The sequence below is a fragment of the Globicephala melas genome, chromosome 7, assembly GCF_963455315.2.
Source record: "Globicephala melas chromosome 7, mGloMel1.2, whole genome shotgun sequence".
In the NCBI taxonomy this organism is placed as follows: Eukaryota; Metazoa; Chordata; class Mammalia; order Artiodactyla; family Delphinidae; genus Globicephala; species Globicephala melas.
Window position 1 is genome coordinate 15128575 of NC_083320.1, and position 27394 is coordinate 15155968.

At 39.7% G+C, this 27394-nt stretch overlaps 1 protein-coding gene across 2 annotated transcripts in view; it reads right to left on the bottom strand.

Moving 5' to 3' along the window:
* ACSL3 (acyl-CoA synthetase long chain family member 3) overlaps nucleotides 1–27394 on the bottom strand; it is an 81005-nt gene that overhangs the window by 25964 nt on the left and 27647 nt on the right. For both annotated transcript variants that reach the window (XM_030835588.2, XM_030835676.2), the window contains one exon: nucleotides 4760–5176. In XM_030835588.2, the coding sequence (XP_030691448.1) occupies nucleotides 4760–5137 (378 nt within the window). In that variant the 5' untranslated portion in view covers nucleotides 5138–5176. The remainder of the gene's footprint in view (nucleotides 1–4759; nucleotides 5177–27394) is intronic.

Here is a 27394-nt window from a genome sequence, read left to right on the forward strand (position 1 = left end):
AGTATTTCTAGTATCTTTTTGCATCAATTTAGAAGGAACGTCAGTCATAGTGAAACTTCTCTTTCTAAGCACTATGACTGCATAATTCCTTCTAGTTTCTTCTCTCTAAGGTGTGTAAAATATATAAGAAAAAGATGTAAAGTATCTCCGGAAGTTAGATCACTAAATGTTTGAGCTGGTCTTGTGTCTTCTGTTTCACTGCAAAGTTATTTTTATTCTTTGCAACTCTGTTCTATTTCAGGTACATGTATTTTTAAAACGTTCTGGAAACTGATCATTTCATTGTTAATTCATTTCAAAAGACATCAGTACAAGCACTTGCTGCTGGGAAGGCTGGAATCAGGAGCTACTGACACATTCCACACGCTTCACTCTGCCACAGTTTTATAAAACCATACGAGACTTAAAATGACAGCATAATATAGTCCTGGAAAAGCTGGCCAAGCCTCAGGAACACAGCCGCCTCTGTTTCTTCGCTGTCTGTTCTTCTGTTTGTGCCCCTCGGGAAACTTGTCTTGGTGAAGCTGATGGCCGCAGTATCCTGGGCATAATTACAGCGGAACCATCGCATCTTCACTTACCTTCCCTTGGAAGCTCAAAAGAGACTTTTAAGATAAGACAGAAACAAAGCTTCAGAGTTCATTCATTTGAAATAGAGCTTTGAGCATCTTTGTTTCAACCATGCCAGATACACTCCAGGGTTAATCCCCAAAGCTCAGTCCCCCAAAACAGGGAGAAAACTTTTAGATGCTGCTAATCACTAGCTTTATTTTCCAATATAAGATTATCTTCAAATATGGAAACTATTAAATGAAGATACACTCCATCAAGATTACGTATGTGGGGCTTCCCTGGTGGCGCAGTGGTTGAGAGTCCGCCTGCCGATGCAGGGGACAGGGTTCGTGCCCCGGTCCGGGAAGATCCCACATGCCGCGGAGCGGCTGCGCCCGTGAGCTATGGCCGCTGAGCCTGCGCGTCCGGAGCCTGTTGCTCCGCAACGGGAGAGGCCACAACAGTGGGAGGCCCGCGTACCACAAAAAAAAAAAAAAAATTACGTATGTGTTCCACTCTTAGTAAGCACTCTGAGCAGAGGCCACACTGCCTAAGCAACTCTATTTTTACATCTAAGGGCAGGTTGTGAAAGGTCCCCTTTTCACTATCCTTCCATAGCAGCAGCTGCTGCTGCAATACAATGGGTGTTAAATAAGAAACCAAGGGCGGGGCAGCCTAGTTTAATACACAGTGGAGATACCCCCTTATCCAGTCTACAGACCACTGCTACAATTGCAATGCAGACCAACAGAAACTGAAGTCTTGGCTAACCAGTGGTATAGCACACCTTCTCAAGTAAGGCTAACAAAAAATATTTGCTTTGTTTATGATACACAAAACCTACTTTCCCAATGAGTCTAATTTCAAACAAGAAAAAATATGTGTTTTCTACACCAGAGTTTAGATTAAAGACTTCTGAAAAAAGTTTGATGAATCACAAATGCGAAGTTAATGGCAAATGTCAATCAATGGTAGGCACACCCTCGGACAGTGATATAGTATAGACAGAAAAGGGTGCTAACTGAAAATGGTTTCTCTCACCTTCTAACTTTTCTACTAGAGTTCAAATATTTCTTTGTTGAATAAACAATGAATACAAAGGCACCACGGTCAAGACAGGGAGGAAAGAGCCACATACTTTCTCTTTCTCCCTCTCTCCCTCTCTCTCTCTCTCTCTCTCTCTCTCTCTCTCTCTCTCTCTCTCACACACACACACACACACACACACACACACACACACCACGCACAGGGCATAAGAACTTTGCTTGTGTCGGGACTTCCCTGGTCCTGCCGTGGTTAAGACTCTGTGCTCCCAATGCAGGGGGCCCAGGTTTGATCCCTGGTCAGGGAACTAGATCCCACAGGCATGGCGCAACTAAGAGTTCACGTGCCACAACTAGGGAGCCAGTGAGCCAGAGCTACGGAGCCCATGTGCCGCAACTAAGACCCAGCACAACCTAATTAATTTTTTTAAAAAAAGAAGAACTTTGCTTGTGTCCATTGCATTACCTGGCCACACTTTTTCTGTGTGTGTGTGCGGGCCTCTCACCGTCGCGGCCTCCCCCGCTGTGGAGCACAGGCTCCAGACGCGCAGGCTTAGCAGCCGTGGCCCACGGGCCCAGCCGCTCCGCGGCATGTGGGATCTTCCCGGACCAGGGCACAAACCCACGTCCCGTGCATTGGCAGGCGGATTCCCAACCACTGCGCCACCAGGGAAGCCCTATCTGGCCACATTTAAGGAACAACTATGACAGCTCTAGGATTTTATTTTGTCCTAATTACACTGACACCTGAATTAAGAAAGAATTTCATGTTCACCATATTTTTCTCCTTTTTATATACTTGGGAACCAGTCTGCTGCTATGAGTACTGGATGACTGAAAGTGCTAGCTCCACAAAATGCATGTAGTGTGTGTATCCTGCACACACCATCCTGTAGTGTGCGCAGGATACTAGAGAAAAAATAAGCTTCCTGCTAAAACAGGATTTCTGTTATATATGCTTTCATTAAAAGTAAGAGAACCCAATCTTTGAATTCAAATAGCAGTAGGAATTGTCAAAGGACAAAAATAAATGTTTATTTTAGATACAAAAAGCACAGAAAAGAAGGCAGAGGAGTGGAAAACTTTAGCACTTAAAAAATGTAGTGTTTTCAGTATCTTTTATAACTACCAGATCTCGCAAAGACAGAATCAAGGAAGGTACAGCATAAAAAGTAGCAACTAAATATGACAAAAATCAGACATCATTATGATAAAGTGTTTTGCAAATTATAATCTATAGGCTAGAGAAGAGTAATCAAACATGCTTAACTACATGACTTCAATTTCTCAAAATGTGCTATTAACTAACCCCAGCTAGATCTTAATTTAGCAAAAAAAAAGGGAAAAAAAATTATTTAAGTGAGGCAAAACTAAGTCACCAAAAGAAACAGGGAAAATGCCTTAAAAGTAGAGTGACCACAGGATTTATCCAAATCACCCTGGCGACTGTAGGGGGCACTATTAACGCCAGAACAACAAGTGTAAGTCAGGAGGGGTCCAGGCACAACAGGATAAAACATCACTCCATTCGAAGGTTAGGAACACATACAGATTCTGTTGTCTAGAGTTAAAATAATGTTTCTGAATTTCTAGGCGTCACTGATTATTAACTTGCGTGCCATCTCCTTTACGTTTAGAAGATGATGACTGGAATTTGTGTGGTAAGTGGCAACATTAATGGACCATTAAGTCAAACAACATCATTCTCACACCCCTCCCCACATTCTGCAGTAACAGGAGTAAACTGAGCATTTCATTCCATAGCTGTGCTTATTTGGACTCTCCTCCAAGATCTGAGAGTTCCTTCATGATTAACAGAAAAAAGACAACTGGAGTCAGGATATAGTTGGAAAAAGAGGGTAAGGGAAAAACAACTGTGCCCACACAGGTATTAAACCTATAACCTAACCAAATTATCAACTAACTACAGATCATCTTACTGCCTCTAAAAAAACTTGATCTTCAATTCTCACCTACCAGAACTTCAAGAACCGTTTATAAGAAACTCACATACCCAAGTTCATAAACAGCATTTTCATGACATTTTTATACTTATTACCCCTCACAGGGCTGCACTACTCCATGATATAAGTCTTTAGATTCATTCATACAATTTTGCCCAGTGAATTCCCAAGATGATAATAAAAGCTAGAGCATTTACACTAGATACCACAAACTGTTCCACACACATACCTGTAGAATGTACACACACAAACACACACACTCTCACTCCCTTTCTCTATCTACTAATACTCTCAACAACTCTGAGCTGGGATTATTTAAGGAGTATGGAGCTAGACACCCTGGGTTCTGGTCCCAGCTTCACCACCTGCTAGCTATAATGCCCTTGGGTAAGTCACCTAACCTATCTGTGCCTCAGTGCCACCATCTGTAAAGGAGGGATATCCCGACCACACTAACCCGTAGGGCTATTGTAAGTCTTAAATAAGTTGATGTGTGTGAAGCTCTTAAAACAGCCTGGCTCATAAGAAATGCTAATAAATGTCAGCAATGATCATTACCTCCATGTTAAAGAAACTGAGGCAAATGTGTTATGTAGCTTTTCGGAAGTCACACACAGCTAGTAAGTGGCAAAGCCGAGATTCGAACCCACAGTCTGTATCTGGAGTCCAGGCTCTCAAGCACTGTTACACTGCCTCTAAGGAGGTCTTATCCTCTGTTTCAAATCAATAATGGCAAGTTCTATATCTGTGAAAAGAAATTCTTAGAAAACCAAAGCACTTGCCACAAACCCAAGTACCAAAGTACTTTGTATCCAATGGAACCTACGTTATAATCAGAAAAAGCAGGTCACACCCCAAAACCCAGAGCAATCTCGAGCTCACAGGTGCTTCTGGAACTACCAGGGAATATAGCTGCAAACCCCAAACTGCCCTAGACATTCTATTCCAAGTCCTGGTAGCCATTCAGGCTCAGAAGTGCCCCACACCAGTGAGTGATCTCAAGGTCTTCGTGAAAATTCGCAACAAATCCATGCCGGGGGTACAGAAGGAGAAAAAAGCGCAGTCTAGTCCCCTTCTACCCCGTTTCTCCCGCCACATGAGCAAATTCCAACAGAAGCAGGCCGTGCTTGTCCCCTGCCACCATTTCTAAGCGTACATTCTATTCAGAGCGAATTCAAAGGCAATAAAAAGCCACATTACCTTTTTAAAAATTTTTCCGTTTGGCTGCACTTCATCTTCCTCATTTAAAATTTCACGTGTTCCCAGGAGTCTTTTGTCCTTGAATTTGTTTTTCGCGTGCATGAAAACTTTATCTAGTGTATCACATCCAGGGTATAATACTGAAGCCAAACCATCCAAGCTGTTAACAGACCTGTACGCAGACTCAGGTTTTGAATTTACAGGCTTCGCTTTAATTTGGTTTGATTTTTCTTGTCTTGACTCAGACAAAAAATAATACGGAATATATGTTAAAATAGTATAAAGTGATATTATAAAATGTATGAAATATAAAAGAATGGGGTTGATGGTATGTTTTAGCTTCATAGTCGATGGCTTTGAAGATATGTGGTTATTCATAGTGCTCAAAAAGTAGAATTAACAGATTTCTGTAAGAATCTAGAAGGAAAAGAAAGAAAGTTATTAGTCAAAAAATCATTCTTAAGTAACTTTAAAGAAGAAGTCTTCATATCAGATAGGCACACGATTTTTCCCCAACAAGCAGCAGCTAGTATACTGGCCGCCAGCAATGTCCTGTCCGCTCCTGATATTTATAGGATACACATGTATGCCATATCTATTAACAACGGGAGTTCTACAGAAAAGCTTCCACATCATTCTGTACACAGGTGGCTTTTCCAACCTAACCCCCAGTAACCACAAATACTTCCCAGTGGTGAAGAGGAAGCAAGCCAGAAGACCTACAAGAGAATGGAGACCAACAATGCACCCATTTCCTGTTCTTCAGTGTCTCGTTACATTAGAGATGGCAGACACTTAGCACATATGCCACATTCTCCTCTCTCCCGACCCCTGCAGCCACTGCTGAATCATCACTGCTTTCTTTCCCAGGGAGCCCCCTTCTCCCACTCTAGGCAGCAACAAGCAATTGGAGTTAGCAAACAATATGAAATTCACTTCCCACAGTGATTCTAGGTATTTTTCAATTTAGGCAGGTTAAATTGTGAAGCAAGAAGGCAACAGACTTTTTTTTTTTTACATGTTGCATTTATCAGATTTATTGAGAATCTACTATGTGTCAGACACTGTTCTAAGTACAGGGACTATAACAGTGAAAGAAACAATCTCTCTTCCCATGGAACCTATACATCCCTTGGGAGAGGCAGACAAATATCACCAGATGGTGAGAAGCCCTAAGAGGGAAAAATGGACCCAGCAAGGGAAATACTAGGTGGCCAGGCAAGGCTAAAGAGGTGCTCTAGTATGTGGGTGGTCCACGAGAGCCTCCCTGGCCAGGGAGACTGAGCTGAGACCTAAAGGAAGAGGGAGGGTGGGGAAGAAGAACACAAGGCAGAGGACACAGCCTTTGTTTGGTAGGCAGGTGATAGTATCATTTTTGAAGAAACAAAAGTGAAGCTAACTACTAACTGATTACTCCACCCAGCTCTAAATCCAGGATTATGATTTCTAGCATTCTTCATCTCCATGTCATAGAAATTCTATTCTAGGAAAGTGTGGCCGAGAGATCTGAGGAATCCCTTCTTTCACCCAGTCTCCACTCAGGGCAGAAGCTCTACTGCAGACACAGCAGACCAAGACTACTGGGCACCGTGATTCGTAAGGTGGATACAGGGAGAGAAGCTCCAGAGACCAGTGGCTACAGCCAAGCCCAGGACCCCACTCACAGAGCAGAGGACAAGCTGCTGCCCCTGCCCCTGCCCCTGGCTCTGGAGCAATGGCACAGAGGTTCTCCCCAGGCCAGAGAAGCAGGCTGTAAGAACACAGATAGAACCACTAAGCAATCCCTAAGAGGACTGACCTTAGTTGCAACAGAGAACAGAGAAGTTCAAGCCTAATGGCACTATGGAAAACAATGGAGACTTTAGTGGTGAGCAACTAAGATGAGGCTGGTAGTTCCACAACAGGAACAAGCAAAAGAACAGATCCAGAGAAGTTCAATGGAATCATGGAAAGAGACAGCTAGGAAGAGCCCTCCTAGAGTCAGCGCAGCTCAAAGACTGGCCTCAAACACAACCCCTACAAGGACCATCTAATTTAACCGGATCACCCTGAGGAGCAACTTATAGCCCAGGGCACTGTGCAAAACAATAAAGCAATCGACTAGCTATCAGTGGAGAATATTTGCTGGGTGTGGTGCCAAGAGGCACACCAGGGAGGCAGACCTTTAAAGGGAGCCCTACAAGAACCACCGTGCTGTCACCCCCTGAAAGAAGGTACTTCAAAGTAACTGTGCGTGTTCCCAAGGCTGTGCCCTTGAAGGAGCCCCATCAGAGGATGCACACTGCAGAAAAAGTAAACTTCACCAAAACCGGTCAGCCAAGTCAGCAAACAAGCAAGCAAACAAGAAAGTGCAGAAAAGGGGAAGGCGGAATCAGTATTCAGAACTGCTACAAAAATATCGAAAATGCCCAGTCTACAACAAAAAATTATGAGGCATGCAAACAAACAGGAAAGTATGACCCACACACAGGGAGAAAAGCAAGCAACAGAAGTCCTCCTTGAGAGGATCCAAATGTCAGACTTAGCAGACAGCGCATCAAAGCAGCTATTGTAAATGTGTTCAGAGAACTAAAGGGAACCATTCTTAAAAAATTAAAAGTCAAACTCTGCAACTTTACAAGAAAAGGGACACCTCCGAATTTGCTCATGCACAGCTGGTGAGAAGCCAGGACTCCCAACAGACCTCTGGGCTCTGTTCACCATTCCAAGCTCTTTTCTTCAACAACGTATTGTGTAGTACCCTGAAGAATTGAGTCCAAAGAATCTAGATTTCTGCCAGAAAGGGCATGGGGAGCCACTGAAGGTTTCTGTAAAGAAAAGTGGCACAACGAAAACAACAGCCCTAATACTTTCAGGACATCAGAATTGCAAAGAATAGATGCACCTTAATAACCCAGGAGAATGATGTTATCTCACTAAGTACTCTGAAATTTAATTCTGCATGTTTGCATTTTGAATTTAAAAATAACTGTGATTTAAAAAACTATATCCACAGATGATATGACTGTAATATAGAAAATCCAAAGGAACCCACTGAAAAACTAATGGAACAAACAAAGAATTCAGCAAAGGTTGCAGGATATAAGATGAATATACAAAAATAAACTGTATTTCTACACACTAGCAATGAATAATGGGAAAATGAAGAAAACAATTATATTTACAACACTTTCAAAAATACTTAGGATTAGATATAACAAGAAGTGCAAACTTTGTACTATGAAAACCACAAAACATTGTTTAAAGATATTAAAAATAGAAAACATCCTGTTTATGGATTTTAAAACCTAATATTGTTAAAATAGCAACATTCCCCAAACTGACGTACAGATTCAACACGATGCTTATCAAAATCTCTGCTGACTTCTAGAGAATTTTGTAAGCTGATCCTAAAATTCACATGGAAATTCAAAGTAGCCAGAACAGCCAAAACTTTTGAAAAAGAACAAAGTTGGAGTGCTCACACATCTCAGTTTCAAAGCTTGATACAAAGCAGTATTAATCAAGACAGTGTGGTACTAGAAAAAGTACATATATATAGATTAACAGAATAAAATTGAGAGTCCAGAAATAAACTTCTCTATTATGGACAACTGATTTTCAACAAGATGGCAAAAAAAACTCAATAGGGAAAGAAGAGTCTTTCCAACAAGATGGCAGAAAAACTCAATAGGGAAAGAACAGTCTTTTCAACAAACGGTGCTGGAACATCTGGACATCTACACCTAAAACAACGAAGACGAACCCCTTTCTTATACCATACAAAAAATTAACTTAAAATGGATCACAGGCCTAAATATAAGAACTAAAACTATGAAACTTTAATAAGTACTAATCATTGAGTATAAAGTGTTTCAAGAAGAGTACAGTAAAAGGTAGAGGCTAGTTCTGGTTTTTTCTGAGACATCCTCTTGAAGCAAACAGCAATTTATTATGATCTTAAAAGTCGGGGGACAGGAAGGGCAGAGGAATGGAGATTTTGAATAGATGATACCACACAGCTTGAACAAGCCCCCAAATCAGCAGGTGTTCAGGAAATAATCAGCCACCCAGTAGAGCAGGGTAGGGATGAGGAGATGGGAGATGAGAGATGAGGGCAGGGTATTAAAGGCCCCAAATTTTAAAGGTCAAATTGTTGTGGCCTTTGATGCTGAGGAAGAAACTTAGTTTGCATTCAAATGTACATAAACACACAGTATTAGAAAATAACTTTATGCAGAGGATAACCTGAAGGCAGCAGAAACTGGAGCGAAGGAAATTACATAAGAGACAACAAGTAATCATTTACTCCTAGGTCACAAGGCTATGGTGGGTGTGACAAGGAGCAGCAGCTAGGATTCCTGGCTCCTAACTGCCCAGAGGGTGGCAAGGGTAGCAGCTGTTCCTCCAGCCTTTCCAACAACTGAAATCTTTCTGCTTAACATAGTGAGGATGGTACTGTATCTGAATCGTCAACAGAATAAAGCTGCAAATTAGAGCAGAGGCAGTGAACGGAGGGAAAACAGCTAGGGTGCCTTCAACTGAGACAGAAATACAAACAGTGAAGAGGTTGGCCAGTGGCTGGATGATTGGTGGAAAGGAAATGAATACAAGTCTTGAAAATAATGGGTTTAAGATGTCTGTGAGTCATCCAAATACACAAACTGTGAAAGTTAAGAGGGGTCAGAGCTGCCCAAAAAAAACACACACAGGAAACCTCCAAGGTAAGTTCAAGGACAGAAAACTTTGGAGGGAAACTAATGCCAAGACTGAGAGGAGGAAAATCCCATGGAAAAGGCCAATAAAGTAGGAGAACTTGGAAAGGGCAGTGTCATGAAAGTCAAGGGAGGGGAGAGTTAATGGTGTCAAGCGTAGCCTAGATGTACCAGTCACATGCAATTAAGACATTTAATGTCTCTACAATGTTTTAGATAAACTAGGTAAAGTAACAAAACTTTGGTCAATTGCATCTTATTTGCTCAATGGCTACAGAAAATGTAGACTAGTGTCAACTGAAAAAAACGCACATCCAAAAAGTCGAGTGTTTATGTTTTATTCCACAGACATACTGAGGACTTTAAGCCCAGGAGACAGGCTCTCAGATAGCTCTGACAGACTGTTTCAAAGAGGTAAGGAAGGAGCCAGGGTATATAGGAGTTGTTCAAAAACAAATCACGTAGTTGAATATCAAAAGATTTCTGCTAATTAAAGAAAAAAAACAAACATCAAGTTAATGAACTTAGTGCTTTTCTATATATAGGAAGATGCAAGAGTCTGGGCTCACTGAAATCATTCCTTTGATATGCACCTTAACTGTGTAGGGCCACTATTCTGTTTTTCTCTATCCTGAATGGGCTCATGGCTTGACGGCCACAACATCCTTTGTTTACTGATGTGGCAGGCAACATTCTTCATGCACACTAGGAAACCAGTCACGGCTACTTTATTATGTTGCCACATCTTAGAATATGAGTATTGGGCTTCCCTGGTGGCGCAGTGGTTGAGAGTCTGCCTGCCGATGCAGGGGACACAGGTTCGTGCCCCGGTCCGGGAGGATCCCACATGCCGCGGAGCGGCTGGGCCCGTGAGCCATGGCCGCTGAGCCTGCGCGTCCGGAGCCTGTGCTCCACAACGGGAAAGGCCACAACAGTGAGAGGCCCGCGTACCGCAAAAAAAAAAAGAATATGAGCATCACCTTTCAGAAAGTAAACTTGAACTATTAAATCTATTAATCTTTTCCTTCACAGCTTCTAGGTTTCCAATTTAGTTTAAGAAGGCCTCATCCAACTCCATGGTTAAACTAATGGTATCCTATATTTTTTTCTAGTATTTGCAAAATCTTTGTATTTTGATCTTTAATCAACATGGAATTTCTCTATTGTTTAAGGGAAAAAGCTAACTTTTCCCTTCAGGTGAACTGTCTGAACCATTTATGAAATAAACCATCCTTTTCTCAATTAACCAGAATGTCATCTTCCATAATAAGTTACCATTCACACTTGGATTCGTTTCTGGACGCTGTTCTGTTTCTTGGATCCACCTGTCTACTGCTTTGCTAATACCACACTACACCAAAGACAGATCTACAACAATGCTTCTTCAACTGTGATCCATGGACCAATCAGATCAGAATTACCTTAGAGTATATTTTAAATAAAGATTCCTCAGACATACCTTTCCCTTCCTTTCTTTCCCAATACCTATAAGCTGAAAACTACTGGCAGACTCAGTTTTAAACAGCAGCCATGTGATTTTAATGTGCACTTATGTTTGAGAACTACTGCTTTAAATAGCTAGTAAGACCCTCACCAGCCATATTTTTCAAAATTTTCTCATCAATTCTTACAGATTAATTCCACATAAATTTTAAAGATTTAACATTTCTTTACGGTGAAACACAATTTAAAAAATCAGAGACTTCCCTGGTGGCGCAGTGGTTAAGAATCCGCCTGCCAATGCAGGGGACATGGGTTCGATCCCTAGTCTGGGAAGATCCCACATGCCGAGGAGCAACTAAGCTCGTGAGCCACAACTACTGAGCCCACGTGCTGCAACTACTGAAGCCCGTGTGCCTAGAGCCTGTATACTGCAACAAGAGAGGCCACCGCAACGAGAAGCCCACACACAACAACAAAGAGCAGCCCCCGCTCACTGCAACTAGAGAAAGCTCGCGTGCAGCAATGAGGACGCAACACGGCCAAAAAATAACAAAAAGTAAATTAAATTTAAAAATAAAAAAGGAACAAATATATATATCACTTATATGTGGAATCTACAAAAATGATACAAATAAACTTATTTACTAAACAAAAATAGACTCACAGACAGAAAACAAACTATGGTTACCAAAGGGGAAAGGGCGGGAGAGGAAAAATTAGGAATTTGGGATTAACAGATACATACTACTATTGATACGTATGAAATAGATAAACAACAAGGACCTACTGTATTGCACAAGGAACTATATTCAATATCTTGTAATAACCTATAATGGAAAAGAATCTGAAAAAGAATATATATGAATGAATCATTATGCTCTTCACCTGAAACATTGTAAATCAACTATACTTCAATTAAAAAAAGGAAAACAAGATTTAGGAAAAAAACAAAAAAATGCCATGACAGAATATAGAAAGAACTCCTATAAAAAAAAAAAAATTCAAGCAACAAAAAGGAAAACTGGGCAAAGAATATGTACAGAGAAGCCAAAAAAGAGGAAATGCAGATGGCTAATACATACAGACAGTATTCTCCTGAACTTGTAATCAAGATTAAAATGAAACCATACTAATTTGCATCCAACAGTTTCACAAATATGTAAAAGACTACCATATATCCAGAATGCACTGAAGTATTCCAGCAGTACAGTATTAATATTTAAAACACACACACACAAAACACACCCTTTGCAATCCCACATTCAAACTCTAGTCTACAGAAAAGCAAATGCTTATTAAACATATAAACAAAGATTCAATCATTCATTTGCCAAATAAATATTGAACACAGACTCCATACCCAGACCTCTTCCAGAGGATGGAGCCACAGTCATGAACAAAACATGGGAAGCAAGCAGACCACGCACAAGTAACTAAATACCGAGAGGTAACAGGAGCTACCGAGACAAATAAAGCAGGTTAAAGGGAATGAATTTGAGGGAGGAGAGGACTGTTGCATCAGAAAGCAGTTAAGAAAAGGCATCTCAGGGGCTTCCCTGGTGGCGCAGTGGTTGAGAGTCCGCCTGCCGATGCAGGGGACACGGGTTCGTGCCCCGGTCCAGGAAGATCCCACATGCCTCGGAGCGGCTGGGCCCATGAGCCATGGCCAATGAGCCTGCGCATCCGGAGACTGTGCTCTGCAAAGGGAGAGGCCACAACAGTGAGAGGCCCATGTACCACAAAAAAAAAAAAAAAAAAAGAAAAGGCATCTCAGATGTTACGAGCGGATATCTGGGAGAAGAGCACTCTAGCTGAACCCAGGGAGAGAGGGGAACAGTGAAAGGAGACAAGGTCGGAGAGGATACTGTGAGAAAGGAGCCGGATCCTGAAGGGCCTGTCACTGTGAGAACAGTACTGACGTGGGAGACCACAGCTGCTGCAGGAGCTCTGACAGGGATCAGGTGGCGAGATGACACTGGCTTGGACCAGGAGGAGGACGGAGGCGGCAGTGAGAAATGACCTGACTCTATTTTGAAGGTACAGCCCTGTATACAGCGAGAGAGAAAGAGGGGTCAAAAGTGACTCTCAGGGTTTTGGCTTGAGACGTTGAAAACTACTGAGCTGCCATTTACTGAGATGGGGAAGGCTGCAGGAGGAGATTTTGAAGAAGAGCAGTTCCGTTTTGTGAAAGGTTAACTTTGGGAATTCTCAGCCTATTTGTGGTATTTCAGGCATGAGACTGGCTGAGATGGCCTAGGGAGTGAGAAGAGGTACAAACAGCAGATCCTGGGGCATGTCAATGTTTAGAGGACCCGGGGACGAGAGGGGCCAGCAAACAGAGCATGAGAGGAGGGGTCGGTATTGACAGAGGAGAAGCAGGAGGGTGGAGTCAAGGAGGACTGATCCGCTTTACACGTGTTGTCAACAAAGATAAATGGAAGCCACGCCTCCAATGAGATGAGACTTCACGCCCATTAGGATGGCCATTACCAAAAAAGAAAAAACAAAACAGAAAATAAAATGCATTGGCTGGGAGATGGAGGTGGAGAAACTGCGACCCTTATTCACTGCTGGTGGGAATGTAAAATGGCACAGCTGCTACTGAAAACAGATTGGCAGTCCCTTAAAAAAAATTAAACACAGAATCACCATATGATCCAGCAATTCCACTTTTGGGTATATTTCCCAAAGAACTGAAAGCATGGACTCAAACAGATATCTGCACACCAAAGTTCATAGCAGCGTTATTCATAACAGCCGAAAGACAGAAACGACCCAAATATCCATGACGCATACATGTATAAACAAAATGTGGCAGCCACACAATGGAGTATTATTCAACCTTAAAGAACGAATGAAGTTCTGAGACATGCTACACGTATGAACCCTGAAAACATTACACTAAGTGAAATAAGGCAGACACAAAAAGACAAATATTTGATTCCACTTACATGACATACCTAAAATAGGCAAATTCATAAGAGACAAAGGAGAATGGTGGTTGCCAGGGGCTGAGGGGGCAGGGGAATGGAAAATTATGTTTTATGGGTACAGAGTTTGGAACGATGGGGAAGTTCTGGGGAACGGCTGATGGTGATGGGGGCAGAACAATGTGAATATACTTAATGCCTACTATACACTCAAAGATGATTACAATGGTACATTTTGTTATGTATATTTTACTACAATTTTTTAAAAATAAAAAAAAATGAGGACTGGGAATCAGACACTGGATTTAACAACACGGAGGTCACTACTGACCTTGAAAAGAACTGTGGTTAAAGATCAAAGCCCAACTGGAGAGAGTTCGAGAAAGAACAGGAAGAGAGCTCTAGGAAGAGGAGTAGAGAAATAAGTAATAGGACAGGACAAAGCGGTTCCTTTTGTTTCAAAAATAAGAGATAACAGGAATTCCCTGGCAGTCCAGTGGTTAGGACTTGGAGCTTTCCCTGCAGGGCCCGGGCTCGATCTCTGGTCAGGGAACTAAGATCCCACAAGCCACACGTGGCAGTCAAAAAAATAAAAATAGGAGATAGTATAGCTTGTCTGCATAGTGATAGCTATGACCCAAAAGAGGAAAGGACTACACTCATTCCTCAGAAACCTCAGAGGACCGTTTCCATGACCCCGTGGGATGCTCCAGTCCTCTACATAAAACGGCACAGTACAGTCAGCTCTCTGTACCCATGGATACAGAACCCACCGATACCAAGAGTCAACTGTGTGCAGAAGAGAGTCACATCCTTGGGTAGGAGAGGGTGAGCATGGTACCCAAGTGGAAGAGGTTGGCCTTAGATAGGAACAGGGAGGCAGATGCATGTGAGTGGGTAGAAATGCTAACAGGAGCTGGTGGAAGATCCTCTTCTGGGTGCTTCTATGTTATCAGAGTAACAGGAAGAAAAAAATCACTGGCTGAGAGGGAGGAAAAAAGGAAAGTATTAAAAAATTAAGGAGAAAGATTTGGGGGAGAATGGATACATGTATATGTATGGCTGAGTTGCTTTGCTGTGCACCTGAAACTATCACAACACTGTTAATCAGCTATACTCCGATATAAAATAAAAAGTTTAAAAAAATTAAGTATAAAGTAGTCATCTAGGAAAGCAGGAGGGTGCATGGAGCAGGGGACAGAGCAGGATCGCCTGGCAGCTCGAAAGGCCCACCTGAGGTCAGCCGCCATGGATGTGAAAGGAGACCAATCAAGCTGGCTGTGTGCTTCCCAGCCAAGGTCAGTGGACAGAGCATAAATATGGATCAGGGAGAGCTAGATTAACCAAGGATGGGATTTCACCAGGCAAGTTCCAGAACAAAACAGGGGTAAAGAAAGGAAAGATAAGTAAACTAAGTCTGTTTCCAAGGCAGTCAGTATAATGACTGATAAGGCAATTTTAACTTGAGAAAGGAAGGCCACGAGGAGGGAAAGCATTTATGAGGAAACAGATCAGTGGAATTAGTCATAGAACTCTTGGAGGTGAGGCGCTACAAGGGTGTGAGTTGGAACCACAGGAGGTAATGGTCTGTGCAGAATGTCTGAAGTTGAGACTGCTGAGGCCGTACGGTTATCCATCACGGGGAGGTCTAGATTATAGTAACGGAGAAAGGGAAAGCAGAGGCAGACTGGAATATGAGATCATTTAAGGACAGGAGGTTAAGGAAATGAAAGGCTGTGGTATTGGAAGGATTGAAAACGCTAAGAATCACGATAGGATAGCAGTAGAGTCATAGGAAGCCTGAGGTTCTAATATTTAAGGAATAAGGGGATAGATGACTGTAACGAAAAGGAATTACGTATGGTAAGTAGTACAGTCTGAAGGCACAGCTTGGAGGATGTGGTAGTACTGTTTCAAAGGCAAAAAAACTGTTAATCAGATTAGGCCCAAGATGAAGTCGCTCATGCTAAGCCCCACGTCAGCAAAGCAAAACTTAGCTAAGTTTCTATGCTCAGCTCTCCCAGAAAAGGCAGGCGTAGGTCAACCAATCAGTCTGGCCTGCTCAGCACAAGTTACCTGACCCAGCTCCAATACCACCCTTTGCACCATGTAAAGGAAAATAAGCCTGCTTTAACCAATCAGCAAATGCCCAGTATAACTTCCTTTTTCCTGCTCATTGTGATCTACAAAAACCTCTTGCTCTGTACAGCTCTTTGGAGTTCCTTTCTGTCTGCTAGATTGGATGCTGCCTAATTCTTGAATTGCTGAATAAATCCTACTAGATCAGAAAATTGTGGAAAATTTTAACAATTAAAATCAGAAAATCTAAAATCAAAGAATGGCTAAAGAACTTATACAGCCATTACAAACAATTATGGACGATTATTTGTGGACAATTATGCAGCCATCACAAACAAGTTATATGTACCTGCAATTAACCTGGAGGGACTTCCACATATCTTGTTAATTCTAAAAAAATTTAAATGCAGCTATAATTGGTCAAAGTACATTAATCTTTGAAGACCATGATAACTTCCACCTTTCCAATGCTCTCAGAACTGCTAATTAAAATAACAAAATGAGTCAAGTTTAACACTAAAAGAAAATGACCCATCATTATTTACACAATGCTAGATTAGCCAACACTAAATCTTTAAATGTGAAACTGTGTGATTACAACTAGCTAGGTTCAAACACCTGAAATATGTTTTTAAAACGTTTTATGTAAATGGTCAATTGTATTGCATCAAAATAAGTTTTTCAGATCTCATATTATTTAGCTTTTGTTTAAAATCATAATGATGAAGTTTAAGAAAAATCTCTCCAAGTGTGGCCTCTATTATTTGAGAAGAAGAACACGGGAGACTTGGAGAGAGTGGAGGACGAGGAAGGAGGGCAGACAGGATTGTGGGTAACTGTCAGAACACTGAAGACAGAAGTTGGGGTTATGAAAATGACTGTGCATAAAGTAATGGAGATTAATAACCACCTTCAAATAATATGCTTCAGGAGTATATGAAATTCTGATGTTAAGATAAAATTTTATGTTTTAAATTGCTACCAAGGGGTATCAGAAATATCAGTCATACAACCTATATTAAGTCCCCACTTTTCTTTAAATGCTGCCCCCCCCCAAAAAAAGCTACAAATTCTCATATGAACAGCTTCCAGAGACAACATGTTTTAGTAACAGGGAAAAAAATATAAATGCCTGAATTTATGGAGGGGAGGGGTCGGGGTATATAGGCTGCCAAAGGGATCAAGTTCATACTATCATATTCCATGGTTCTACCTGCTTAGATCTGGTTCATCTACAAGAAGGTCATAGGCTCAGGAGAGATGCAACACAGCAGTATCTCAATCCATCAACCTCCACAAGTTGGAAGACTGAACAATGGAAATGGGAGTCACTCTGAATCTAAGACATCTGCAACATCTACAGGAGGGAAGAGGTCAATTAACACAATTATATTCCCTCTGCCAACAGAGTCTTTTACGCTTCCACACTCACCCCCACCAAGAAAAGCCACCTGAAAGTTCAACTTCCAGAGCAGGGGAAGAACCCCTAAACTTGGAAATTCTCCTACAAATTCACTGAGGGCAGAGGGAGTGACCCAAAAAGAGAGAGGAGGTGACAAAACAATGCTCCAGAGGAGGCATCCTGATGCCCACAGACAATTTATTTCTTGCTTAACCTTACCCACCACGCAGTCCTATTTCCTCCTCTATATTTTCCTTGTAGCCTACACACCCAAACATGCATCAATACTATATAACTACTCACATCTGGAAAAAAATACAGCTTAGCATTTTCTAATGAGGTATAAGTGGATTGCACAGCGATGAATACCAAGAAATCTGCATTTGCTGGCGTAAAGCATAACTAGAATTTTTCACCAGGCTTGCAATAAATGGGAAGCAATTCTGAGTACCAAGCAATCAAGTACTATGTAGGGAGCTTCATATCATCTCATTTAATTGTCACAAAAACCCACTTTCAAACAGATCGTGCCCAAAGACACATCTAACAGATGAGGTGAAATTTTAACCAACATGTTTGACTCCAAAGCCAACCCAAACTTTTTAATTTCCCACACATCCTAAACTCTTTTAAAAAAAGGGGTGGAAAAAAAGATAAAAAGCCCTTCACTACTTATAGATTCTCCCTTCCACAATAGTCACAGTCACATACATTCTACAGAAACCAAGAGTCCTGATAAATTATCCAAATTACTTATTTTGAAATAAGAAACTGGGGTCAAGAAGGGCAGAAGGAAAGACTTCCTTCCCGAAACTAGACTTTTCTGAATCGTCATAGAAAATGCAGCCAGCAATTATGATTTGCTATCAGAAAAGAATTTTAGAGGCGGGACCCTGCCTCTGATGAACATGTTTGCTTCTCTGCCTCCCAATGCTAAGATCCTAATATGAAAAATACACATCTGCTTCAGGAGAATGGTTTTAAAACATTCATTGACTGTGTGCACTGCTGCAAAAAAGCAAACAAAAAACACCCAGACCCTAACTGTAGGAAAGTTTTTTTTAATTCTTACAAATATCAACATATAAGCTAATTTACTATGTTGACTCAGTACTGCATTGGTTCTCACTCTTCCTTTACTGAAAAAGATTTTTCCTTTTTAAAACTTCAAATATTAATACAATCTTTCACAAATTTAAAAATTTGAACTCTGACCTCACAGCTATTACTATTCTATGAATGAAATTAGACTGTACAGCTGAAAATTGAGCCCACTGATCCATGTTAACTACTTCCTTAATACAACAAATTAAAAAGCTCAAGAAATTCTGGGCCAGAAAGTCTATTAAAGACATTTTTACAGGGATGAGTCATTTTACCATCTGGATTAAATGAACTTTCAATTCGCAACTAGGAAATGTGATGAGGAAATAATAGTTTGGTCTATTCAAGAAAACTATGAGGCTTATATTTATTCTAACCTCAGAAAATAAGATTTTGACCCTAAAGACATATATTGGAAGGGAGGGAGGAAGAAAGGGAAGGAAAGAAAGAGAAAAGGGGAGAAAGGGAGGAAGAAAGGAGGGAGGAAAATTCAAGTCTTTGCCATAAATATAAATTAAAAACTGAAAAGCAGTTAAAAAAATTTCTTATTTAAAATTATGTCAAAAAAAAAAAACCTAGGAATAAATTAACCAGTCTCCCAAAGCAAATAAAAGCAAAAATAAACAAATGGAATCTAGTTAAATACTTTCACACAGCAAAGGAAACCATAAATAAAAAGATAACCTACAGAATGGGAGAAGATATTTGCAACGATGAGACTGACAAGGTGTTAATATCCAAAATATACAAACAGCTATACAAACAGCTCATAAAGCGCAACATCAAACAAACCCCAAACAACCCAATCAAAAAATGGGCAGAAGACATTTCTCCAAAGAAGACATACAGCTGGCCAACAGGCACATGAAAAGATGCTCAACACCACCAATTAGTAGAGAAATGCAAATCAAAACTACAATGAGGTATCAACCTCACACCTGTCAGAATGGCTACCATCAAAGAGTCCACAAATAACAAATGCTGGAGAGGGTGTGAAATATTCCTACACTGTCAGTGGGAATATATCAATAATTTGTTGCAGCCATTATGGAAAACAGTGCGGAGGTTCCTTAAAAAACTAAAATTAGAGCTGCAATATGATCCAGCAATTCCACTCCTGGGCATATATCCGGAAAAGATGAAAACTCTAATTCAAAAAGATACATGCACCCCAATGTTCACAGCAGCACTATTTACAACAGCCAAAACACAGAAGCAACCTAAATGTCCACTGACAGAAGAATGGGTAAAGAATATGTCATATATATATATATATATATACACACACACACACACACACACACAAAATAGAATACTACCCAGCCATAAAAAAGAATGAAATATTGCCATTTGCAGAAACATGGATGGATCTAGAGAATATCTTACTAAGTGGAGTAAGTCAAACAGAGAAAGACAAATATCATAGGTATCACTTATATGTGGAATCTTAAAAAAAAAAAAACACAAATGAGCTTATTTACGAAACAGAAATAGACCTGCAGACACAGAAACAAATTTATGGTTACCAAAGGGGAAAGGGGAGAAAGGATAAATTAGGCATTTGGGATTAACATACACACATTATCATATATAAAATAGATAACAGGGACCTACTGTACAGTACAGGAAACTATACTCAATATTTTGTAATAACCTATAAAGGAAAAGAATCTGGAAAAGTATATATATATTCTTTACATGCATAACTGAGTATATATATTCTTTATACATACATAAATGAATTTTTATATATATATTCTTTATATATATAAAAACTGAATCACTGTGCTGTACACCTGAAACTAACACAACATTGAAAACCAACTATACTTCAAAAAAAAAAGTTCAGCCTTCTCAAAGGGTAAAAATAATAATAATAATACAAATGGATCTATACAAAACAGAAACAGATTCACAGGTGTAGAAAACAAACTTATGGTTACCAAAGGGGAAGTGGGGGGAGAAAAAATTAGGAGTATGGGATTAAAAGCTACAAAGTACTATATATAAAATAGATAACCAACAAGGATTTACTGTATAGCACAAAGAACTACATTCAATATCTTATAATAACCTATAACAGAAAGTAATCTGAAAATACAGATATATGTCTGAAAACTTTTATTCCATTTTCCTTTTCGAAATAAAGTCCAAGCCAGACGTTCTTTCAAAAAATAAAAAATGCTGGGTCCCGGCATAAAATTAAACAAGACACAAAGAAATTAGGCAAGGAAATTTATACCTTTTTCTGCTTGTTACAGAACAAGGATTTTAAACAAATTCAGGCACAAGGATACACAAATACACACCTACACCAGTCTCAGCTCTGCAACCAATTACTATGAGTCCTTGTCCAAGTCACTAAATCCTAATTTGCTTACCATTAATGTTGACGGAATTCAACTAGATCTATTTCAAGGCTATATTCTATTGATGTAAAGGACTCCCAGACTGATTTAGAAGTACTGACAACCATCAAACACTGGAGATTTAAATGCCCTGAGGAACCCATTTCTGTCTTCTTTATAAGGTACATCCCTCTCCTTTTGGGGGTGAAGGGAAAAGGGGTAGGGAAAGAGTTCCCTGCTTAAAAACACACACACACAAACGCACATACACACACAAAGAAAAAACACTCAACGAGAAGACTCTAAAACTCCATTTCAAAAGTTCTAACATTTTCGGGACTTTCCTGGTGGTCCAGTGGTTGAGACTTTGCCTTCCAATGCAAGGGGTGCAGGTTCAATCCCTGGTCGGGGAGCTAGGATCGTACATGCCTCCCAGCCATAAAAACAGAAGCAATATTATAACAAATTCAATAAAGACTTTAAAAATGGTCCACTTCAAAAAAAAAATTCTAACATTTTCTAATCAGATTGCCTCCATGGTGAGAAAAAGAAGAGTTGCAAGAAAGGGGTAGGGAAAGCCTTTACTTCCTTTTCATTTTGAATCACGTGAACGTACTATCTTAACAACAAAAGTACTTTTTAACATACATATAGTCTAAAGATGATATGGGTGATCTGTGAGATTGTGCTGGTGTTGGACAGACTGATTCAACAAAGAGGAGAGGGGTTCAGATCTGGGTTAAGTTTCCCACCATGTAAAGGAGAACTAACTGCTCAAACCAAGACACACACACACACACACACACACACACACACACACACACGCACGCACGCACCAGTTTTAATGCATTGGCAAAATGTGGTTTCACGCATTCATCCTGACCTCTCACATCTATGTCTACTTGGCTAAAAGAACGAGTCAAGTACCCCAGAAAAGGAAACTGCCGGATGATGCTCCCTTACATAGGTAAATGTATAAACCTGAGGTCCACACAAAAGAAGCAGTAAAGTGGTCTTTTTACCCATTAGAATGTCCTTTCACTCTTCCTTAGGGTTGCCAGATTTAACAAATAAGAATACAAGATGCCCAGGTAAAGCTGAATTTCAGTTAAACAACAAATTTCAGTGTACATATGTCCGTGCAATATCTGGGACATACAGTAAACCATTATTCAACATTTATCTGAAATTCAGCTTTAACTAAGTGCCTGGTATTTTATATGGCAACCCTACTCCCATCCCCAATCCACCACAAAGTGGGAAAATTGGGATGACCAACCACTCTAGTTTGCCGGGGACTTCAGGGTTTCCTGGTACACAGGACTTTTCAGTACTAAAACCAGGGAAGTTCCAGGCAAACCAGAATGAGCTAGTCACCCTAAAATTAATTTCACCAAGTAAGCAAACCAATTATAGCCTGGGCTCCACCACTAGTTAAGTCTGATCTTTTATTAATGAAATAACTTTTCTGTACCTTATTTCCCCATATGTACAAAATGTAAAGTGCGGTAGATAAAAGGGACTCTGGAAAAATGCAAAGGCATGTAAATGCTAATTATCAGCATAGCTGGTTTGGGTACAAAGTTCTTTTTCATGTGGAGCTTCAAAGCAGACAGGTACTTGTTTCACTTATATACTTTTTACATGACCTACTGAAGGTTCTATTCCTTGCAACACTGGTTTGATTGCACACAGAAACTGTTCCAACAGACCTGCTCCTTTCAGAACTAAGGCTACGCTGTGGGTTTGATGCTGGCCCCCCACGTTTTCGCTGTATAACACGGGACAAGTCAATTTACACCCCCAAGCTTCAGGTTCACTGTACAACTGGGGTGATAACAAATACCTCACAAAACTCCTTTGGGGAAAAAACAAAGAGAAGTGAAAGCATTCTTCATAAATTACAAAATACAATGTATGTTTTAGTAGCACTTTAAATTTGTTTATACAAAACTATGGATACCAATATCAATATTTTTATCTTGATAATTTCTTATACCCCCCTGATTCTGAAGGTACTGAAGTCAATTCAGCTGTACTCTGGCTCCACAGCCTAAGCTCTCAGTAAAAGACTGGGTTTTTGTTTGTTTGTTTTTTTTTTTGGCTGCGTTCTTCGTTGCTGCACGTGGGCTTCCTCTAGCTGTGGCAAGCAGGGGCTACTCTTTGTCGCGGTGCGCGGGCTTCTCATTGCGGTGGCTTCTCTTTGTTGCAAAGCACGGGCTCTAGGCACACAAGCTTCAGTAGTCGTGGCACATGGGCTCAGTAGTTGTGGCTCGTGGGCTCTAAAGTTCAGGCTCAGTAGTTGTGGTACACGGGCTTAGCTGCTTCGCGGCGTGTGGGATCTTCCCGGACCAGGGCTCGAACCCGCGTCCCCTGCATTGGCAGGCGGATTCTTAACCACGGAGCCACCAGGAAAGTCCCAACACACTGGGTTTGACACTTTGCTCTACTACTTACGAAATGTCACCTTAGGTAAATTACCTTTCTAAGCTTTAGTTCCCTCATCTGTAAAATGTGGAAAATAATATCTGTATCACATAAACAGTTAATACATGTAAAGAATATAACAACTGTCTCATAATAAGCACTCAAGTCTCAGCTGCTATTATTATTGATTAAATAAAGATTCAAAGGTAAGAAGAAGCTGAAACCATATATACATCCATGAAGTCCCTTATAAAATAGTAAGCAAAAATAATGACGCTTAACACATCTTGTATTTGGAATTGGTACTAGTCCATTGAGCCTCCTTAGCTAGCCAGTCAGTTTTGGGAATTTCTCTCCATGAGCTTTAGTTAGATGATTACAAATTTATGTTTAAGAAAATACATATACTAATATTTTTTCCTCATGTCTAGTACTCCATGCAAAAATTTTAAGTCCTTGGATTTTACAACACAGAACTATTGAATCCCACTCCCTGGATCCCACTCCAGTCCCAAAGGTAGAGAATACATGTGGAACACAACTCAGGACCAACTCTGTTTAACCAATTCAACTTACACAGCCCCCATACACCTAAAGAATATGATCCTCAACAAGTTTCCCTAACTCTCAGGGGTTTAGGTCCACCCTTAACAACCTCATACCTGGACCCAGCAACACAAAGGGAAGTACTAAGAGGTGGCTCTAGAGTCCATTCATCTATCTCATTACGTGTGGCTGTTCACCAAACAGTTCCCGCCCAGACAAACACACATACACAAGCCCCAGGTTCAGGGTTCTGAATCATTTTGCCTCAACTTCCTCATCTATGGGAAAACCTACCCCTACTCTGCTTTCTACTTACCTTCCCAAGACATATACCCTCCTCTTATTATATCCAAAAGAAGTGATAATGAAATTCTCTATACAAAAGTACAGCTTTTTACATTAGAATTTTGTTCAAGGTTGATTCATTGAGAATTTTGTTCAAGGTTGATTCATTGAAGGGGAATGGGGAGAATGGCATGTTAGTCACTATTACATTACCCAAATGGCACGGCAGAGAAACCAAACTTAGGACACCTACTTACTAGCATTGTTTTGACATTATTAACAATACTTACCAGTAAGTACTAACCGGCCAAGAATTGAATTCCTTGACTATATTAAAACATATATTAAATAGGACTATTTCCCCTTTAGGACTATTCCTTATTTATTCCAGTGATCTCACACAAAATGGCTAATGAGGGCCAATTATATAAACATTTCAGGAGAACGTGAACTATTAAATTATATAATGACATCAGCTTGGCTGGTTGGTACTTGAGGGTCTTTATAATTCCAACTCAATCCAGCTAAGTGCTATATATAGTATTACATGAACCCATACCTAGGATAGTAAACAGATGGCCTAATGTTTTTTTTGGGAGGCCCCACAACGTGCAGCTTGTGGGATCTTAGTTCCCCGACCAGGGATCGACTCTGGGCCCTCCACAGTGAAAGCACAGAGTCCTAACCACTGGACCACCAAGGAATTCCCCAGATGGCCTAATTTTTAAGTGAAGGTTGATTTAGCTGTATTAACAATTTCCCTTTTGAACTTACCTATTTTCTTCCCTAGAGTAAAATTTAAAATAAAATTAAAGAAAATTCAAAGGCTTAATAGTTCCAAACATATGAAATATGTCAGCAAACTAAATGTGCTTATAATGAGCAAAGTATGCACGTTTGAGAAAAGAAAGAACTTCAGGTAAGTTTAGCCTTTAGGAATATGAAGAGATTCAAGTGTCTAAATTAAGATTTTCAGGATAATTTAATCTAAGATAATTTTTAAATGCTTCCAGTAAAAAAGAAAAAATAATAAAATGCTAGAATAATTTTGCAATCTAAATTCTACTGAAAACTATCCAGTCTGACTCTATACCTGTTCTTTCAATTCCAAGGATTTATAAATTGTTCAGTAAGATTCTTTAGCTATTTCCTTTTTCACCTCCTTACCCCAAAAGCCCTTCTTATCTAAATTTTGGCATATCAGTTAAAATCAAACTTAAGAAAAAGCAAATAACATATATAATTAGACATTATAAGTACACTGTGGAAATACACAGAACTGGATGAATGACCTGTATCACAACATTACATCAACTTCATTATTTATACTATCTGAATGATAGCTAAGAATAAGGTTTAAACATTCAACTACTTCCTTTAGTCAATAGTCTTTTACTTGTATTTTATTCATGATTTTTTCCTTGTTTAATTTACATAAAATATTTTCTTCTTTCCATAAATCCTCATTTATTTTACCATTAATAAAGTTTTATCTAAACAGGTTTCAAAATCAAAGCTACTAAGATAAAGCGTTGTCTTCCCACTCCTCTCCACCACTCTCCGATGTGCTCAGTTTTCTGGCCTCTGCAGTTTTTCCATCAATGTTCAAAAACTAGATTGTGTTTTAAAAACAGAAGGTGTTAAAAAAAAAAGGAATCCACCTTCAATACGTATGAGCAGTATTTGGCCTGACTCTAAGAAACCTTTTCGTGTTACACCAAGGGAGTGGCAAAACCGCTGCTGTCCCCATCTCCTTGCAAACTTATAATATGCATCATTTTCACTGAAATACAAATGAAAATACTCTGAATAATTTCTCTCTACTGCACAACTAAATGCACAAAGTAACACTTTCTGCTACCAGCTGAATATGGACTACTGGATCAAGTAAGTGATGAAATCCTGAAGGCCATCAAAACTTGTCTACTCTATAAAATATTTAAGTATGAATCACTAGAATCATGGACAGAATTTCCCTTTTTTTAATAAGTATAACTGAACATCAAGAAAAAGAGTAATCAACTTGCTGTGAATCTGTAACATAGATTTAAAACACTACTGAATAGCAATGATAATGAATCTAAATTTATTCACATACAATTCTACTTGTTAATATTCTCTTTTAAATTCTACATGTCATTTTTTGGGGGGACTACTAATAAGTAGCATTAAAATAAAACCCAAATCAAAATCTGCTTCTCCAAATTTCTTAAGGAGTTTTAAATGCTTCAATCTAACAACTACACAAAGGATATGCACACAAGTGAATCAGGTCAATTTTTACATCATATCTTAAGTCACAAAACTTCTGAATATGAGTAGTTCCCAAATGTGAAGAGGTGGAGTTCTAAGTTTTATAATTCCAGACACTGGATTTCTCAAATAGCCCATGAAATTCTATTTACTTCATAATACAGTTAGCCTACATAAAATGATGAATTTCTTTTCCTCTTTTTGGATACCTGATCAAGTCTAGGCAAAATTATGAGAGACAAAGTTACCTTTGTCACTCTGCCACAGCACTTTTTTCTCCATGCACTGTTTCCCTCCCCCACCCTAAACAGATGGACTAAACTTCCAAAACCACTTCTTTCTCTACCCCAATCTAGCTGACCCTCAATAAAGGCAACACTAATTGAAGTCATTTATATAAATGCTTTACTCTTTAATACCTGTTGTTCAGTACACAGTAAATTAACTTTGCGATTTTAATTTCAATGTAAATCTAAACTATGTTGATCTGTTCTTAGCTAGAAATTTGAAGTTTGGGGTTTCCAAAGAATTTCCCTTTTATGTTCGCTAAAAGAAATTTGTAGAGAAAATAACAGTGTTCCAATATATTTAGTCACTTCAAAGCATTCTTCATTTAGCCAAGTATATCGCTCAAGAAGATATAGGCAAAGAAATGTCTAAAGTAAAACAAAGGCACACCAACGGGCAAGGTATTCGCCTTTCTCCATCATATCTGCTTCATTAAAAGATGGTAACCTTGGATATGCACGTAAAAAGTCTAGAAGGACACATTCCAAATTGGTAAGGGGTAACCTCTAGCAAAATAAACAGGAGACAGGGAAGATTCCTTTTACCTACACACTCTTATACTGTTTACAGTTTTTAGTAATAAACATTCTTCATGTAATTTCTTAAAATCAGTAGAAAATGTAAAATCAGTAAACTCAACAGTTGTGGGCAAAGATTCTGAAATGATCTTCTGAAATAGAAGATAAATGTCAACAATCATGATTCTAAGAGATAAAACGCTTACTGCTCTTATATTTGCAAAGCACTTACACAACACAGACTCTTCCTTATAACGGTTCTAACCAACTTTACCCTCACTTCTCAGAATGCTAAAAACTTCCTGGACACATGATCCT